We start from the raw sequence: 19045 nt of genomic DNA, 5'->3' as shown, positions 1-19045 counted from the left end.
ACAACCACACTTCAATGTTGTTGAACCAAACTCCCAGCTTAGAAGGTGTGCCTCACCGACATGATCAGATTGGGCGTTTATCTGAAACAGGCCTAGCGTCCTCAATCCGTTTGGGAAAAACGGGGCGTCCGGTTGTGAAACGGAGTTTGAGCCAGCTTCAAAGTTGTGGGTCGGGGAAATCCCGTTTGTAGGTTCACGTGCACGTGTCACATCGTTCTTTCCTTGGGAGCAGCTTGAGTGTGTTTTCTAGAGCGACCTCTTTGCTGGGCTTCATGATGATTGACGCTATGGTATTCTGGGGCCGCTTATTGGCTCGTGGGGAGTGGTAGTTGTAGTGGTACAGTTTTGTATGGAGTGTAGTTATAGAGTGTGGTTGTAGAGTCGGTTCTATGACTGTATTTCTAGACTTGCTCTGGCGCTAAACCAAACTCCGACCGTCAACAGTTTCTGTTACAATCAACCTAATCCAACCTACCTACCTGGGTACCTTACCGTACCTCTCTCAACAACTCACTTCCCACCTGCCTTGTTGATATCCTCTTCCAACCTCTTAATCATCTTCCCATGAATCTTCCCCCACCCCTCCTCACACTGCCCCTTCACCACACCCACCAACAGCCGGTTACACCTTATCTCCAAGTCCTCCACCAGCTCCCACTCCCCTTTCTTATCTTGCTTCTCCCTAACTTGCCATACTGTATCCATGACTATCCCCATCGGTGACTTGATTCGAACAAAGACCCCATTGGTAATGTCGGTGAACTCGTACGTGCTGACGACTTTGGAGTCCCAGATTGTGGTGTGTACAATGTCGATGACGGTGTAGGAGATACCCCGTTGTTGGTGGGTATCAGTTCGGATTTGGGACGTGATACTTGAGGGAAGGTCAGGAGAGGGATTTGGTGGGAGGGGTTTGAAGGAATCGAGGACGGGGTCGCAGGAGAGGAAGAATTCGTAGTCTGAGAGCATGGAGAGGGCGAGGGAGTGGGTGGTTCCTTCTGGGAGGGTGGAGGAGTGGGATAGGTTGGTGGTTGTGGTTAGGACTGGGGATTGTTAGACCGTTGTCCGTTGTCTGTAAAAGGAAGAGAGGAGGAACGTACAAGACATGTTGGTGAGTTGTGCGAGCTGGATAGGTGGTTGAGGAGTCGTAAATGGCCGTCTGTTGCAGTTTCCGAGTGCGAAGTCAAAACTAGGTCAATACAGAGGCTTGGTATGAATTTGATGTGACGATGGGATTGTGAGATCTAGTAACCGGAGGCACTGCGCATGAGAGTTGGCGGGCTTATAACGCGAGGATCAGGAAAAGAGAACCAAGGAAAGCTGCGGACGGGTGATGATGTGAAACGCACCAGTCGCGCCGCATCGGCAGTCACTAGCTTGGCCTCGGGTTACCACTGAACTGGATCTCATCATTTATCTCGGCGCGAGTCCCACCAAAGGAGCTTGAATTGGCAGCTTCACAAAGCCATCGCCATGTTTGAATCGCGAGATGGCTTCCAAGTACGAGCGGAACCAGGGTTAGGGTTGGCTACCAAACTCTACTCAATGTCATAAAGTGGAGCTTAGACCCTTGTTCGCAACCTCATCCCACCTTCTTTTGTTGAAGCATTGACAGCAATTGAGGCCCAGTTTGGTGCAAGAAAGCACCTGGGCTTCTAAAGACAACATGGAAGCTCTCCTCAGAAGACGAGCGGTATATGTGTGCCAAAGCTGCGTTCGGAGCGCTCGGCAACCGCTCTGGCGCAACTACTCCAGTGCTCCCCCTCGACCGGATATCTACGATGTGGTATGTGTGGGTGGAGGGCCTGCTGGTCTCAGTCTCTTGACTGCTTTACGTGAGTCTTTCCGTACTGTACATTCCTGACCATCCGAACGGTGTTTCTAACCGTAGCCTCTCCAGGCGCAAACCCCATCACCTCCCACCTCCGAGTTGCCCTTGTCGAAGCCCAAGATCTCTCCAAAATCAGATCATGGAGCCTTCCACCAACCAAGTTCTCGAATCGATGCAGCTCCCTTACGCCCTCCTCGGTCAAGTTTCTCGAGCAGATTGGGGCATGGGAGCACATGGCCCGAGACCGGGTACAGCCATATCAGGAGATGCAAGTCTGGGATGGAGTATCTGGCGCTAGGATCGAATTCGACTGGGCGGGTGCTGCCCCAAATACCGGAACAACAATTGCCTACATGACAGAGAACTTGAATCTGACGTCTGGTCTGCTGAAGCGGCTGGAGGAGCTTGGTGGAGTGTCTACCTTTGACAACGCAAGGGTGGAAAATATCACACACGGCGAGGAAACAGAGGAACTGGATCTGCGGGAATGGCCGGTAGTACAGCTGTCTGGGGGGAAGCAACTCTCTGCCAGGCTTCTGGTTGGGGCGGATGGAGCCAACAGCCCTGTGAGGTCCTTTGCGAATATCGAGGCCAAGGGATGGGATTACAACCGCCATGGCGTGGTAGCGACTGTGGAATTGGAAGGTGAGGGCTGGGGTGGTGAGTTCACCAAGATTGCTTACCAAAGGTTCCTACCGACTGGCCCAGTTGCCATGCTGCCAATGCCTGGAAAATACTCTACACTGGTCTGGTCCACCACGCCGAGCAACGCGGCCCTTCTCAAGAGCCTCTCGCCGAAGGATTTCACCGCCATGGTCAATGCTGCCTTCACGTTAAGTACAGTTGACCTGCAATACATGCACACTCAGAAATCTGGACAAGAGGAAGAATATTCATGGAGAATGGAACACACTCCTGTGGACCACCGCGCAGTTCCTCAGGTTGTCACGGGCGTCCAGGAAGGCACAGTTGCTTCCTTTCCTCTGAAGCTACGACACGCGGACACCTATGTTGCCGAACGAGTGGCCCTAGTCGGTGACGCCGCTCACACCATTCACCCGCTTGCCGGTCAAGGTTTGAACCAAGGTCAGGGCGACGTACAAAGTCTCGCAAAGACCATCGAGTACGCTGTTACACATGGGCAAGATATCGGTGTGGGCATGTCGTTGGAGTCATATGTTTCTGAACGATATGCCGCCAATCACGTCCTCCTCGGAGTCTGCGATAAGCTCCACAAGCTGTACTCCTTTGGCAGCGGACCTCTGGTGCCATTGAGATCGTTGGGGCTGTCCGCCGTCAACGCTCTCGGACCCCTGAAAACCTTTGTCATGAACCAGGCGGCCGGGAATGGGATGAAGGTCTTTTGAGAGGCGATCTATGATACCCCGCTTCTCAACATTTGGTCCTAGTTCTGTTGTACAATTATGTTGAATATGTATTATAATACCTCATTCTGTCTCCCCTGCCTGGAATGTCATGTGGTGAGTCAGATCTGGGATGGGATGAATGCCCTTGACGTGGAAGTCATATTGCTGAGTGTTGATACCGAGTCCAAGTGCCCGATTTCAGTGAGATGCCGGAGACCGGACGATTACGTGCCTGCCCCTTGTGATCGCTCCTGCCCTTTTGAAGGTGGCTTGTTCAAGTTTCAAATTTTGATATCCTCGATGGGTGCCGAATAGCGTGGGGTATGCCTAGGTAGCATTTTCTTTGCGGTCTCGAAACTATTGTCTCTTTTCTTGCAGCGTTTCTCTACACTGTTTCGAGAATTGAGTTCAACAATTCTAGTGCTTGCCCATATCATCTTGAAGAAGACATCCAGCAGCCTAGCGCTTCTTTAGGAGGTTTTTATCAATCACAAACAGGGCACTTCCCCAGAGCAGCGTGGCCAAGTGCTAACTATAGACCGGTGAGCAAGAACAATTTTTTCGCCCATAAACGCTAATTTTGCCGCCAATTTGCTAAAGAATCACATACTATCTGACGATTGCAAGGTCACCTATATAGAACATTCCCGAATGCAGATTTGGCATGCTCGGGCAATGGATACATCGTCCTCACACGCAGACTCGAAATTATTTGCAAACCCAAACACATCGCTCTCGAACCCTTACAGACTGAATTTCAACAATTCAAGCTATGAATCCTTCCCCCCGCCCCCCCCTCCAAAGCACAATTGTTTAACGGGCTCGATATCAAGGAGTCATATTCAAACCTGACGGAGTAGACAAGACGGAATTTGGAGCCAGGTTCCTTATAGTAGGTAGGTCGAGGATGGGGCTATGTTTGTTGATCCCACACCTTCTACACCGGGTGCTTTCGCATAGCTTCCAACGCCCTCGCTAATTGTCGATAGTCAGGAGGAGTAAAATGTCGATTTGAAGCGCAGTTTTAAACCCAACCATGACACGGGAGTGGTTGACCGGGTATTACTCTTTAAAAACCTGGTCTGGCTGGTCTGATCACTGGGTCGACTGTGTTGACTTTTCTCCTTCCTGATTCGTTATTTCGGTTTGTATTTCTAGATGAAGAACCGGCTACCTTGTGCGTTTTGTTGACCAGAAAGTTCATAAATAGAAGCTTGCTATCTAAGTAACCGCGGTCTCGGCCCTATCTTCGCTACCCATCTACCTCGTCCGTTATAACTGGAGTATAATGTAAGATGCATTTTACCCTTAAGCCCACTGGGCCAGCGTTGGCTCTGGCAAGTCAATGATTTTTACAACGCCGGCATTCGAAGCAAGGGATACGGTAACAGTTGTCGTGTAATCAACCAAGGCCCTTTAAAGGGATTCCCTGGGGATTCTTGGTTTCTACAACATGAAGAAGAAACATATGAGAGAGGAGGCTGAGGTTACTTATCGTTCCAAAACGCCCAAGTGTCGCGCTGGAGCGTATGTGTCTCGTGCTTGGACGATGGCCAAATATCGCGCTGGAGCGAATATATCTCGTGCTTGGATGATGGTTTAGCGTGCTCAGGCGAGGGCAAATCGCCTTCGAACTCAAGCATAGCGTTCTTTAACGAAAGCACAGCGTGTTCTAACGCCAACATAGCTTTCAAGAACGGATATGCCTCGTTCACGAACGCTGGCATAGTATAATGCTTGGATGAAGATAGGTCAAACATAACTAACTACCCTTTTCTCTCCTATTCCTCCCTGTCAGGTCTAATTTCATGTCAAGGACCGCAGAGTTAATCTTCTAGGCATATGCCGTGTTGGGCCTCTCGGTCCATTGACCTAGCTATTGTGCTCCATAGAAGGGCTCCTTCGGTAGGAACGTTCTTGCCGTTCTATTACTCTGTTCCTAGATCGGAACTGACCTAGTATTTGACCTAGGTGTCCAGGATTCCCCGACTTTCCTTCTACAACACAACACCAACCACCAGAAAGTGGGGGCTTTTTCTTCCCTCTCGCAATCCACCACCTTTCTGTAAGTATCCCTCTACAATCCTCAATTACCCTTCACTTCATCTACACTCTGATCACGTATTGTAAGCCTCTTTGAACTACCTAGACCGATATCTCCATCGGAAGCTCCCCAGTCGACTTCTCTCGACCCCCCCATGGGTCTAGAAGCCTCGGTCGGCCATTGCCACGCCTCTCGTGGCTAACTGAAGACCCTCGGTGGCCTCCCTCTCTCACTATTCAGTCAGCTAATCTTTTCTTCTCGTCCTAGAACAACAACAGTCCCACAGATACCGACAGGGACCGACGTGGTCCAAGTAAGTGGACCCCTTTTCCTGCGAAACCTACCCTAACAAACGATCACGGCCACGTCCTGCTTCGGAATCATAGCCAGTTGATCTTAATAGCCAGTCTGCCAACAGTTCGGAAGTCAGTAGTCTCTAATATCTCCCATTCGAAGCCTCTCGGAAGAAGCCGGCCACGAAGCAGGCCTACACACCGCAACGAGCGGAAGAAAAAGACCGATCAACGGTCAGAAAACCAGGTAAAGTGTTCAGAACCTATCCTAACTTGAAAGCCCTTCACTGACCAGCTCTAGCGAAGCCTTCACGATGTGTATCCGAGAGTACATCGTCTACCAGTGTGCCCACCGCTCGCCCCCGGTGTTGGTCACCTGCCCGTTGACGACAGAAGGGCATGTCAACCCTGTCTGTGACAAGCGCCCGGATAGGGCATACTACGCCGAGACCTGCTGCACGGCCTGTGAGCGTTGCGTCCATTCTCGCTGGGTTATCATCAGAGAGAATGAGCACCGTTGGCTTCATGAGCATGGGGCTTGTGGCTGTGAAGTGGTATTCCAGGGCCTCTTGAACACTCCCCGGGCTATCGGGGCCGATGGCGTCGAGTCCGAAGAAAATGATGAGAAGGATGGTGCTCCGCTGGCTATCACAGATGGCTCAGTTGGAAGCCGGTCCTCTGATCCCGGTGTTGACGCCGTCAAGCCGGCTATATCAAAGAAGTCGAAGGGTAAGGAGAGAGAGGTGATCAGTACTGGCGCTGACACTCCCCAAGGCAGTTCTGCTCCCCCTCTCTATCGTGAGAGTATCACCGAGGACGGGGCAGCTCATGTTCAGCTTCGGCTGAAGAGTCTGTATGCCGGTGAATGGCGAGCTGATCACCGCATCCTTCACGAGACGGGCAAATGCAACTGCCGGATTGTTTTCGGGCCCTTCAATCCTCAGATTTCGGACGAGGAGTTGACTGCTGAAGACTGGAAGTTGATCCAGTGGTGGAGAGATCAGGAGGATGCTGTCGAGGGTCAGAAGACGGTGGCTAGACCTCGCCTGGGTAGTTCTACGTCCGAAGCCGAGGTCATCGCCCAGCGTATCAAGGAGATTGAGAAGGTGTTTGGCAGCTTCGAAGTCAAGCCTAAAGAGGAGGGTATGTCCTATCTTAACAAGCGCGCTGTGAAGCCCTCCCATGGCTCTGTCGCCATACCCCAACCTACCACGACCTTTGCCGAGTCCAGCGAGCAGGGATATCGGCGGATGGGGAGAAGGCGCGGGCAGCACAAGAGCCAGTCTTTTTTCAATCGACGGAACTCCCAAGGAGAAGATCTTGGAAGGGATAGAAGCCAAAAAAGCCTCTTGCTTCGCGAGCCTGGCTTCTCTCAAGACCAAACGCAATATACCATTGCCCAGTACGCCTCCATGGCGCCTAGTTCGACTCCAGCTACGCAGCAAGGTTGGGCCTATGACCCATATTCCAATCAATACGTTCAGACCGGCAATGTAGCTCCCCAGTCGACAAGCTACTATCCCACTGCTTCCAGTAGCAGTTACCAACAGCCTCAAGGCTACCAAGCCTCATACCAAGCCTCCTACCCGCCTCAGCTACAACAGCTGCCCCAGGTTGCCAACCCAGCCTTCGCAACAATCGCAACCTACACCAACACGATCCCCGAGGGAGCCTATCCCTGGCTACAGCCTCACAGCCAGTCTCGGACTAGATCCAAAGCCGGCGGGCCCTACCACGTCGTAGGCATGGACTACTCCAGCTTCGACGACCCTTCCCACGTCGAACACGTCGGAACACCAATCTGCGGCATCCCCATCGGCGGCGGTGCCCACATGCCCCCCTGGAAGGACTGTGTCCAGAGGCAGCCTCGCCCGGCTCCTCCTCGCGAGCTGCCCACCATTGTGATCACCGTGGTCGAAGCCAACCCAGTCGGCACCATCGAGTACGACTATGACCAAACCCTCGACTCCAAATCCGACATGGCCTACGGAGCCGCAGACGGGAGCGCCGTCGACGACAACGACGACAGAAACCTCCTCGAGGTCGAAGTCCCCCGTGTCCCCCAGCGGAGACACTCTGCCGGAGCTGTTCTCTGACAACTCCCTCTCACATTCCACATGATCTTTTTTTTATATATATATATATTTTTTTAGTTTGGGAACAAGAGATTCATTGCATACAGTAACTAGGAGCATAGGTATCTATCGTAAGTACCTTACCAAACCCCCTTCCCAACCTAGTCCCCCATAATCCTAACCTATTACACCAGAAACCCCAAAACACGAAGGGCACCCCTTCTGGAAGCGGAACCAACCCATCCACCGTTTCCACATCTCTCACCGTTTTCTCCCTTCTCCATACGACACGGCAGGATACACCCATCAACCCTCCCCTCCTCCAAGATCTCAATGCCCTTCCTCCTTGCAACTCATACCCCCCAATCAAATTACCACGCCTCGATCATCTTTTTGGACGCCTCAAACAAAACAAACCGGCCTCATTACACAAAAGATCAACGCCTCCAACATCCAATTCAACGCCTTTGAGTTATCTCACCAGGCCGATTGCGATTTATTTCACGCCTCGAATTATCTTTTCGAGGCACACAACCAACATCAACAGACCTCGAATTATTACAGACAGGCCTAGTCAACATATCAGCACGCCTCCCAACATGGGTTTGATGCCTATGAGATCCATTTGCAAGCCTTCTTCTCTCTCCCGAAACGCCTACAGCCGTCACCACAAGGCATCAGACCACCTACTCGAGCCGTCACTCCCCCCTTTAACGGGTACCAATAACACCCAGCAGTGTAGCAGAGCCCCCTACAGTTCGTCATCATCACCAAAAACCTCCCCAGCGCTGAGTTCATTTTCATCACGACCATGGTATTTCTTTCTTTCGTTCTTTCTCGGCCTAAAAAAGAGAAAAAGGCGACTCGTTTACGACAACGACGACTGACTTCTCGAAACAGCAATATACACAACCCCCCCTCCCCTTTTCTCGTCTATCTATTCCCTTTTCAGCAACAAGAAGAAAAGACAAACATGCAGGTTCCCCATCTAACCCCTACTCAGCATCACCCAAGATCTACCACCCCAAAAACGGAACTGGTCAAATTTTGATGATGCAACAACACTGAATTTTCAACAACTCTACCAGCTATTTACCGATCAACCTCACCTGCACAATTCATTAGCACAATTCTCAGCAGAAGATGGGAAGAGGGGGAAATAACTCACCAAACACCAAATCCATCGTACCAATCACCGCCACAGCATCAGCCAGCAAATGCCCCTTGGAAATGTGATCAAACCCACCCAAGTGCGCAAACCCAGGCGCCCGAATGTGCACCCGGTAGGGCCTCTCGCTCCCGTCACTCACAACATAAACACCCATCTCACCCTTCGGCGCCTCAATCGCAGAGTAGGTATCCCCCGGCGGCACCGCATACCCCTTGGTGTACAGCAAAAAGTGGTGAATCAAGGCCTCCATGTTCTCCTTCATGGCGCTCCTGGGGGGAGGCGAGATCTTGTAATCCTCCACCCTCACAGGACCAGCAGGCATCTTGTTGAGGCACTGGTGGATGATTCTCAGCGACTGGCGGAACTCCTCCATGCGGCAGAGGTAGCGGTCATAGCAGTCGCCGTTGACACCGACAGGGACGTCGAACTCGACTTGGTCGTAGGCGTCGTAGGGCTGGGACTTGCGGATGTCAAAGGGGACGCCGGAGCCGCGGAGCATGACGCCCGTGAAGGAGAGGTTGATGGCCTCGGCGGCCGAGACGACGCCGACGCCCTTGAGACGGTTGATCCAGATGCGGTTGTCCGTCAGCATTTCTTCAGTTTCATCGATGCGGTCGCCGAACTGCGTCGCCCATTGGTAGATGTCGTCGAGGAGACCCATGGGGATGTCTTGGTGGACACCGCCGGGGCGGACATAGGCAGCGTGGAGACGGGCGCCAGAGACGCGCTCATAGAATTCCTACGAGGAGAGGTTGTATATTAGCATTCTGGGAGTTAAGGAGTTATTGCGGTGGAATTTGAATCGAACAACAGCATTGTGTTTCACCATGTTCCCTCTCTAGTGATATGCCAGTGCCAACGTCAAGAAGTGAACTCACCATGAGCTTTTCTCTCTCCTCGAAACCCCACAAGAAAGGTGTAAGAGCGCCAACATCCATGGCGTGCGACAAGACGGACATCAAGTGGTTCAAGATACGGGTGATCTCGCCAAACAGGGTGCGGATGAACTTGGCGCGCTCGGGAATCTCGACGTTCAATAGCTTCTCAACAGCGAGCGAGAAGCACTGCTCGTTGGTCATCATGGAAACATAGTCGAGACGGTCGAAGTAAGGCAGGGCCTGGAGATATGTCTTGTACTCGCACAGCTTCTCGGTACCACGGTGCAAAAGACCAACGTGAGGATCGGCACGGACGATCTCCTCACCAGACAGCTCCAGAATCAAACGCAACACGCCGTGGGCGGCAGGATGCTGGGGACCAAAGTTGACTGTGTAGTGGCGGACCTTGCGGTCGTCGACCGAGTTCTCGGTGTCGAGAGGGACTTTTGAGGGGGCTTCCTCCCGGGCGCCGATGATGTGCTTGTAGGGGTCGGCGACGGCTTCGAAGTCGGGGTTGGTAGGGGTCAGGCGGGTGCCCTCCCAGGTGATCTCGCCAGCTCTTCGGAGGGCCGAGGCGGAGAAGGCGCGGGAAGCAGGGAAGGCCGGGGTGGTGAGGAAGGGCGACGATGGCCTTTGACAGAGGCGCTTGGCGCTGCGGCCGGCGAGCCTGTACAGCGACGCCATTTCTCTGAGGGGATTCGGGGGGGGGGTATTGAAGTGGTGTCGTCGGTTAGGGGGGCCGGATTGCGTACTCGCGCAGATGCGGCCTCTTCTCCGGCGTCAATGGCTAGCACTGAGGCGAGCTTGGGATATGGGTGGGGAGGCTCTTTCACAGTCGAAGCCGTCACTGGCATCAAAGCAAGTGGCACCAGCCCAAGCTTGCTGATTGGACGGGAGCTCGAGAGCCGGCAGGGTGTTAATCCGCGCAGGGGTCAATTGAGGGGCGTCTCATTGGACAATTATGTCACTTTCAACCTCACCTCATCGAGAGCCTCACGACGTCACAGGTATTTGTGCTACCCACAGTTGCATGACATAAAGGTATGAGGTGTTGATGATTTAAAGTTCGTATCTGGTTGTTTATAGCCTCATTTCATGCTCACTTACATCTTCAAGTGAACTACCCTATGGACTGTGTGAGAAGCCAATGAGGGTTTAGAATTGGTCAGGCATAATAATGTCCTTGAATGTTGAGACCTGGGAAAGTACGGCTCGGGAAAAAAGCAAGTACGACGGAGTCGTACCGGTGTTTTCATATCGTTGATTTCTCATTGCAAATATAGCAGAAAGAGCTTCTGATGTCAACATTGGGCCAGAATATTAATTCGAGAAGCACAGACCACTCCTATTACAAGCTTATCAGTGGGTCGGTCAAAGGCGGTCAAAAAGTCCCCGCCAAACATTTGAGATTCCAAAAATTCTGCCGCGGCGAGCCGACCAGAGCTCAAGAAATTCCCAGCGGCTTTGCGACAGCCAGCAACACACACCCCACCACAACCATCCCAAACAGTCACAATGCCTCACAAACCGCCAACCCAGGAGGAGCTCGAGAAGCGCAAGGTCTGTTGCCTTCATCCATCTCTGCCTAGATCAAACACCTCCAAGACCCCAAACTGACACTCACCAAACAGATCGTCGGCGTCAACCTCGAGACCGTAACCGATGTCTCTTCGACCGATTTCCCCGGCCACTACCCCGGCGAAGACCACGCCTGGGATATTGAGCGCTTCAAGCGCGGCTTCTCGGTCGAATTCCACCAAAACGACCCCCACGAAGCCTCCTTCTCCCTCATCGGCATCGACGCCTCCATCGCCAACGCCTTCCGCCGCATCATGATCGCCGACGTGCCCACCCTCGCCATCGAAAACGTCTTCGTCTGGAACAACACCTCGGTCATTCAAGATGAGGTTCTCGCCCACCGCCTGGGCCTCATCCCCTTCACCGGCGGCCGCGAAGGGCTCACCGACTTCCTTAAGTGGTATCGGAAGCCCGCCAACGGCGACCCGGCTGAATGCAAGGACTTCAACACCGTCGCGCTCGAGCTGAACGTCAAGTGCGAGCACAACGAGAACGCTGACCCGAACGAGACGGACCCCACCAAGCTGTATCATCATGCGCATGTGTATGCAAAGGATATTGTGTTCAAGCCTATTGGTCGCCAGGTGGATTATTTCTCGGGCGAGGACATCATTCGGCCGGTGAACCCAGATATACTAATTGCCAAGCTTCGTCCTGGGCAGGAGATCAATGTTCAGATGCACATGCACAAGGGTGTGGGATCGGATCATGCCAAGTTCTCACCTGTTGCTACCGCTTCGTACCGTATCATGCCTACCATCACCATCACTCAACCTATCCTCGGCCGGGATGCCGAAAAGTTTCAGAGATGCTTCCCCAAGGGCGTCATCGGGCTTGAGAAGGTGACCGCAGAGGAGGCTGCCCAGAAGGGATCAGGGTATGAGGGCCACGAGGGAGAGCTGAAGGCTGTTGTGGTCGACCCAAAGAGCGACACCGTCAGTAGAGAGGCGCTTCGCCACGAGGAGTTCAAGGACAAGGTTAAGCTTGGCAGGAGACGGGATCATTTCATCTATCTCGTGGAAAGCACCGGGCAGTGGAAGAGCGATGCGATTTTCCTGGAGTCGGTGTCGCATTTGAAGGCCAAGGCGAAGGCGCTGGAGAAGCAGCTTGTCAACATGGTCAGGTAGGCCTGTTGGTTGTTGTTGCGAAAGAGTGAAGATGGCACAGAAAAATAGATGGATAACCCCCTTTTTTTTCTTGTCTACAAAGGAGGGATCACACGCAGGTGTCGAAAAGGGGAGGGGCGCGGTATCTTAGACTATTCAGACATTCATACTTGGGTGCAACGGCGTCAAGGAGGCGGGGTTTTACCAAAAAAGATTCTTTTGGGGGGGGGGGGGGGGCTTGGGTTGTTTTTTGCTTTTTTTTACTGTAGTTATTTTTGATGTTTATAAAGCCAAGATTAGAGAATCGGTGTCAGAAGAAAAGAAGTGTCTAATTTGTCTACTTCTAGATTCTACTTTTGGGGTTCCGTTGTCCCATTGCAAAATGTGTATGTACCCAGGTCCTGCTTCTTCTCTCCTGACTTTGAAATGGTATCATCCTACCCACCCGCCCCTTTCCTTTCCACCATGTTCACCATGTTTTAAGCCAAAAACTCCCCAACGCCATGCAAAACCCAATGTGAAAAATGACCGCAGATAATCTCCGTCCCAGACTCAAGTAAACTTCAACCTAAACTTGAACGAAACCGTAGCAAAAGCAGGGTCCGTAACACCAATCTCCTGCCCATCCATCAACCCCAGCCCCTCCGCAAGCGTCTTTTCCAAGTTCGGTCTCGTCTGCTCCTCCAAACTAGGCGGACTCTGCATATAAAGCGTCTTGCCCTCCGCCCTCACACTCGGCTTCTTCAGCTGAGCCTCCGGCCTCGCCGCAAACGAGTCCACCAGCTCCTGCAGCGTCCACTTTGGGTCAACCGCCAACTCCCTCGCCGAAACACCACAAACAGGACAGTCGTCCTTTTTCTCGTGCTTGAACGTGTACGTGTATATGCTGTCGTTGCCCGAGTACATCATGTAGTTATTCTCCGGGTAGCCCAAATAAGGGGCGCAGTTGGTAGCGATTTTGAGGGCTTCGTTGCAACAGGCCGCGGCGATGACCGAGTTTGTTGCCGCGATGGCCGGGATGATATTCTTTACCACGCCCTGGGTGAGGGAGTATGTCACGCCCGAGATGTTGAATTCCTTTGCGCGGAGGAGGGCTTTTTGGTAGAGCCAAGTGATGTGCTCGGGGTCGTCCTTGTCGAGCTGGGGGAAGGGTTTCTCTTTGTCCCAGGCGATGACGTGGGCCCATTCGATGCAGTGTTCTGGCTGACGGGGGATGCTCGCGAGGGTGCAGAGGGGGACGGCGGCGCGGGGGGCATGCATGTCGAGCTGGCATTCGAGGCAGGAGGTGATGGTTGGGAGGATGACGCGGGCTTGGCCTTTGAAGCCTTCGGTGCCGCCGTCGATGAGGGGTTTGTAGCTGTCTTCTACCGTCTCGTCGACCATGTTGACGAGGGTGGCGTTGATCCAGCGGCGGGCTTCGATGCTGTCGAGGCCGCAGACGACGATTTGGAATTGCATGTAGAAATCCTCGTCAAAGTCTTGGATTTTGCAGTTGTGTGGGGTGATTTTGACGCCTTTGACGCGCTTCTCGACGAAGGCGGCGGCGACTTCGGCTTTGAACTTGCCGACGTCTGACTGGCGGAAGAGGAACTGGCGGTTGAGGTTGGAGATGTCGATGGTGTCCATGTCGATGACGTGGATGTTTTTGAAGCCCGAGAGGGCGAGATTCTTGAGGAGCTCGCAGCCTAGACCGCCGGCGCCGATAACGAGGATCTTCATCTTGTCCATGGCTTCTGCGCTCGTTTCACCGCTGAACATCTCGGGGGTGGTGAAGGGCCCTGGCCGGGTGCGTATTCTGTCGAGATACTTCCATCTTGCCGGTTCAGAGGAGGGGTGGACCGGCCCGGCAGACATGGTGATTGCGGTAATGTGAAGATGGTAAGGTCGGGAGGGCAGAGGCTGGTGATGTTGACTTTGGGTGGTGATGTTTGGTCTCAGGTGGGGTTGGAGGTTGGAGGGGAAGCTGGGGTTCGAGCTCCAATGCGCCGAAACTGCCTGGAGCTGTTCCCTGGGGCTTATCGATATGGCGTTTCCGCGTCCTTTTAGCGAGAGCGGCCCGCTATTTACTTCATTTGTACCATGCAAGTCGCTGTAAGCTCTTGTTTCAAGCCTCATTGCGAATGACCTGCCGACATGAATTTGGGTTTGAACCTCACTTTCGATTCTGAGCTTTAGCTGCTCTTTCAGACTCGGCATTACATCCTGCTACATCAACACACTGACAATCTACTTGATTAGGTACCAACGAAAGCTCAGGAGGAGCTCAACTTCACAACTGGAAATTACCTAGGTCAAAGGTAGGCGGCCTAGTTGGTTGACTTTCAAAGTAATTAAGAACTCTCATCTACTTGTATAGTCCATAACTGACTTGTACGCTAGAAAATTGAATTCCAGTTTACGCTTTGCCTCTCTCATTCGCTCAACATGGATGACTTCTTGACACCAGTGAGTACCATTCGAATCACAGACAAGAAAGAATCAGAAACACCACAAGGCCTCGCCAGCTCTCAACCCAAATCTTCAACAGCAACATCAGGCAAACCCGCCCCTGCTTCACCAGAAGATGCTCTCGAACTCTTGAAACAACAACCTAGCTATGACGAGCTCATCGCCTCTCTACGATTTCTCTCCAAGCATCAGTCAGAAAATGATATTCCCAGCATCAAGCGTCCCAGTCCCATCAGTGCACAACTTGTCCAGGTATTGGTCTCGGAAATCGTCACAAACCACTGGATTCTACTCCAAGAAGATGCTGGAGACAGCAAGAATTCCGGGGTCAAGCTCCTGCTTTATTGTCTTTCCAGTATCACAGGCATCAACGCGATTCTAGTCCGTCTGCGGGCTTTGATACAAGAATACAAAGCCGAAAGTGAAGGACCTGGGAAGCTCAAAAGACCAGACATTCATCTCAACCTTGAAACTCTCTTGGACCTGTTGGGGGGCTTGCTGAAAGGAGACGGGTGGATTCTCGAGGCTTGGCAGACTGCCAAAGGGTCATCTGGCCCTGATGCTGCCACTTCAGCGGTGCGAATGAGGCCAAGAGCACAAGAGATCCTGACCCTATTTGGTGGTGGCAGGATTGTCTCGCTTGCTGCTGAGGCTGAGAGTATTGTCAAGGCGAACAAGGCCGCGAAAGATGGGGACTATGAGATCTGGGTGGCAGATGCACAGCAGTACACCGCATGGTTGGGGAGAAATATTGTTACCTGGCAGTTATCAAATGGGGCCACTGAGAGTCCAAAGTTCGGTTCGGATCTCTTTTCGAAGGGACTGAAATTGGGTCATGGTGGTACGTGACTCCTGCTTGGTAACGAAGCATTCTATCATATACTAACTACAAGCAGAAATCTTGACCAAGCATGTCCTGGGAGAACTGGTGCTGAAGAAAGGAGCAGACCCGTCCAAGTTCGGCATGCTGCTGAGCAATCTGCCGCCTACAGAGCAACGGAAGGTGTTGTTTTCCATACTGAAGTTGTTCTCCTCAAAATATCTCGATCGACTCGGGCACTGCGACTCTGAAGAAAGCAAGCCAATAGTATCTGCGGTTGCTGGCGCAATCAAATCGATCATCGGCGAAAGCACGAGTCTCAAGAATTACTTGGTGGAATGGCTCACCAGCTCATCAGGGGCCGGTCTTGGCGAAGGGGTGGGCATCAGGAGAACAGTACTAGCCGTCGTCTCTCAAAACCGGGATGATATTGTTGCTGTACTGGAAAAGAGCTTGAGTCAGTTTGGAGATCAGCTCTACATCAAGCATTCACCAATGCTACAACAGGAAGGTCAGTACCAGCACAGTGGTCACAGCTGGGAGGCTGGTCGCTAACTCTACATGCAGCCCATGCCGAAGTTCTATTGCTGAGCGCCGGTTATGTACATCGATTGTCACCTATCAAGCTCACTTTGATGATGCGCACCAGTGTTTGGTTGAACGCCATCTCCAACAGACTGACAGCACCTCACCAGAAAGCCCGCTTGTTGGGCATGTGGATAGGCGAGGCTCTCTCTAACCTGGTCGATAAGGGCGACAAGCGGCTCAACTTCAACACGGAAGGAGAGTTCGAGGAGATGGCCACATGGTACAAGGGGTTGACACAGGTCTCGGATGAGATTGGGAGCATGGAATCTCTGTTTGAGTCGCCGCCGACAATTCGTCCAAAGAGGAAAACATCCCCATCAAAAGCAGCAAAAACAGCACCAAGACCCCCTGGCCAGCATCCACAGGCCGGCTTCATCATCGAAGAGCTTAGCGATGAAGAAGGGCCGGAGGAGGATGACCTTGTGCCATACGCAAAGCCTGAGTCTGACGAAGAGGATTCGGATGATGACCCGACGTTGATCAGAAGGGACAAGCCAAAGGCCCCAGTGTACATCAGGGACTTGATACGGTACCTCCGTGACACAGAAAGCTACGACCTTCAGCGGTTAGCCCTTACAACAGCTCCAACACTCATCCGCCGAAAAGCCGAGTACGGAACAGAGGTCAAAGAGCACTCTGACGAGCTCGCTGGTCTCTTGATCGGCCTAAGCGACAAGTTCGAGATGGAAGACTTCGACGACCTCCGACTCCAGGGAATGATCGCTCTGGTCATCGCCCAGCCAAAGGTCATGGCCCCTTGGTTCGCCAAAACATTCTTTGATGGCGATTACTCCATCTCCCAACGAGCCTCTGTTCTGATCGTCTTGGGTTTAACCTCGAGAGAACTGACCGGCTTCGAAACATCTACTTACTCGGCCGCCTCCGCCTTCCCGTCCAAGACCCTACCCGAAAAAGTCGAGAAGCTTTACCTACCCCAATCCACCTCTATTTATCAACCCTCTTCGTCATCCACTCTTGAACCCCTCCCCCCAAACGCCCTAGATGGCATAGCCACTTCCATAGCCGACGCCTTCCTCGCACCAATGGCCGCAGAAGCAGCCGACAATGCCACCGGTCCCAACGCCCTGAAGTTGTCCACTTTTACAGAGCGCTTGAACAACCCCGAGAAAGTCCGTTACATAACCAAAACCAAGCCCCGAATCCGAAGCATCCCCAACCTTACCGCCGGTGTGTTATCAACATACTTCTTTTCCCCTCTCATCTCCCGCTTCCAAGCGGCTTTACACTCGTCCTCGTCACGAACAAGGGGGATATTATTCAACCCTTACCTTTTGTCGCTCTACCTCAAGACGTTGGCGTTGATTATCCACGCTTCTGGACCTAGTACGCTGTCGTTGCCGCAGATGACGGGGGAGTTTTGGAGGTTGTTGTTGAATACGAGTGTGAGGGCACAGGCGGTGGGGGATTTGCAGTTGACGGGGGCGGTGCTGTTTGGGTTTATGGCGTTGCTGGATGTGAATGAGGATCGGATGAGGGAGGTGTGCAGGGAGATGGGGAGGGAGGTGGTGGAGGCGCAGGATTGGGTTGGGGGGGTGTTTGCGGGTTTGAGGGGGGGGGATGAAGGGGGGGAGGAGGAGAGGGTGAGGATGTTGGCTGCGGGGGTGCTGGTTAGGTTGGGGGAGGCGGTGGAGAGGTGGAGGTTGGTTTTGGTGGGGGATATGATTGGGTTTTAGGGCGGTGATGCGATGGGAGGATTTTTCTGGGGGATGACATTGATCAGGTGAGTGTAGGAGGGTGAAACAGGTGGTTGGAAAGTATGGATTGGGATTGTCGGGGAGTTTACTTGTGAAAGGGGGATGGTGGTGGTGTTAGTAAAGTGGGAGGGAATCTGTAACTCTGGAAACCATAGCTGTTTACTGGGATATATATGTCTCGGTCAACTAGTGGAAATTGAAGTTAGCCAAGTCATGTTGCTGTACCTCAGATGTTGACCCCAAGGGGTATCACGTGGCCCCTCCTCCACCCCTGCCCCCCAGCTCCCCACAAAAAATGCTGAGAGATCTGACGCCATTCCGTCTTGGCATGCGTTTTCGCGGCGGCTCAGCGGCAATGCTTGGGGGAAAACCGTTCTAGAAATCGCCAATTGACAAATCAACTTGCTCATTCAGTTTACTGATAGCTCCCGACTTCTTTCACCTTTTTTCCTTTCCCCCAACTCAAACAAAGCACTTGTCGTCAAGAAAAAAGTCAAAATGTCCTCCGCCCAAGCTACCGCCAGCTCAATCGGTATGTTCCCCGTCCCCTCTCGTTGTCTCATGGATGGCGTGATTAACACCCCTCATAGCCTCCAGCGCCCCGGTTGCGCCGGTGATCACCCAGTCAGCTGCTGCTGCTGCTGCTGACAAGCCCAAGGTCCGTCACACGTTTAACTGTTGAACGATTGAGCTAGGGGGGGGGGGGGGGTTAACAAAAAGAAATAATAGCCCTGCTGCGTGTGCAAAGACGAAAAGGCCAAGCGCGACGAGTGCATGCTCTTCTCCAAGGCTGCCGACCCACAAAAGGACTGCTTGTCGACCATTGATCAGTATAGGAGTTGTATGGCTGGGTTTGGATTCAAGGTTTAGGAGCAGGAGGAAGGGAGAGGATGGGGAAGTGTATAATATGGTTACGATATGGGATTGAAATGGATGGACTGGGGGAATGAATAATACCAGGGGCGTTTTAATTGAGGTTTAAAGATGGGGAATAGAGAAAGTGATTTTTTTTGTGCTGATTTGGGTGTGTGGTCTTGGGAGTGGGTTGTGTGATGGGTATGAACAAAAGATGCATATGGATTGGCTAACTGTACCGTTCTCTGCCTGGTCTCTGCCTTCCATTACCTCCTC

The 19045-nt window shown here is 52.6% G+C and overlaps 8 protein-coding genes across 8 annotated transcripts; 5 read left to right on the top strand and 3 right to left on the bottom strand.

Annotated features, from left to right (window-relative positions):
* Window positions 1-510: 510 nt before the first annotated feature.
* Window positions 511-969, bottom strand: PODANS_1_8650 (uncharacterized protein; the record flags this gene model as incomplete). Its single annotated transcript, XM_001913059.1, has 1 exon — window positions 511-969. The coding sequence occupies one exon, from the start codon at window positions 967-969 to the stop codon at window positions 511-513; it is 459 nt and encodes a 152-aa protein (XP_001913094.1).
* A 697-nt stretch (window positions 970-1666) lies between these two features.
* Window positions 1667-3198, top strand: PODANS_1_8640 (uncharacterized protein; the record flags this gene model as incomplete). The annotated part of the gene is made up of 2 exons (XM_001913058.1): window positions 1667-1835; window positions 1901-3198. The coding sequence occupies 2 exons, from the start codon at window positions 1667-1669 to the stop codon at window positions 3196-3198; spliced, it is 1467 nt and encodes a 488-aa protein (XP_001913093.1).
* Window positions 3199-5849: 2651 nt separating this feature from the next.
* On the top strand, window positions 5850-7631 carry PODANS_1_8630 (uncharacterized protein; the record flags this gene model as incomplete). Its single annotated transcript, XM_001913057.1, has 1 exon — window positions 5850-7631. One exon carries the CDS (start codon window positions 5850-5852, stop codon window positions 7629-7631), a length of 1782 nt encoding a protein of 593 aa, XP_001913092.1.
* Window positions 7632-8702: 1071 nt separating this feature from the next.
* PODANS_1_8620 (uncharacterized protein) lies at window positions 8703-10439 on the bottom strand (the record flags this gene model as incomplete). The annotated part of the gene is made up of 3 exons (XM_001913056.1): window positions 8703-8719; window positions 8779-9520; window positions 9660-10439. Coding segments are annotated over 3 exons (1539 nt in total), but the record flags the coding sequence as incomplete, so codon positions are not given.
* Window positions 10440-11174: 735 nt separating this feature from the next.
* On the top strand, window positions 11175-12364 carry PODANS_1_8610 (uncharacterized protein; the record flags this gene model as incomplete). The annotated part of the gene is made up of 2 exons (XM_001913055.1): window positions 11175-11219; window positions 11291-12364. 2 exons carry the CDS (start codon window positions 11175-11177, stop codon window positions 12362-12364), a joined length of 1119 nt encoding a protein of 372 aa, XP_001913090.1.
* Window positions 12365-12895: 531 nt separating this feature from the next.
* On the bottom strand, window positions 12896-14539 carry PODANS_1_8600 (uncharacterized protein; the record flags this gene model as incomplete). The annotated part of the gene is made up of 1 exon (XM_001913054.1): window positions 12896-14539. One exon carries the CDS (start codon window positions 14537-14539, stop codon window positions 12896-12898), a length of 1644 nt encoding a protein of 547 aa, XP_001913089.1.
* Window positions 14540-14767: 228 nt separating this feature from the next.
* Window positions 14768-17893, top strand: PODANS_1_8590 (uncharacterized protein; the record flags this gene model as incomplete). The annotated part of the gene is made up of 3 exons (XM_001913053.1): window positions 14768-15632; window positions 15739-16122; window positions 16179-17893. 3 exons carry the CDS (start codon window positions 14768-14770, stop codon window positions 17891-17893), a joined length of 2964 nt encoding a protein of 987 aa, XP_001913088.1.
* A 519-nt stretch (window positions 17894-18412) lies between these two features.
* PODANS_1_8580 (uncharacterized protein) lies at window positions 18413-18784 on the top strand (the record flags this gene model as incomplete). The annotated part of the gene is made up of 3 exons (XM_001913052.1): window positions 18413-18446; window positions 18505-18572; window positions 18644-18784. The coding sequence occupies 3 exons, from the start codon at window positions 18413-18415 to the stop codon at window positions 18782-18784; spliced, it is 243 nt and encodes an 80-aa protein (XP_001913087.1).
* Between the last annotated feature and the right edge of the window lie 261 nt (window positions 18785-19045).

This window comes from Podospora anserina, chromosome 1 (assembly GCF_000226545.1).
Source record: "Podospora anserina S mat+ genomic DNA chromosome 1, supercontig 1".
NCBI classification, from domain to species: Eukaryota; Fungi; Ascomycota; class Sordariomycetes; order Sordariales; family Podosporaceae; genus Podospora; species Podospora anserina.
This window is presented reverse-complemented; position numbering and strand designations above follow the sequence as displayed.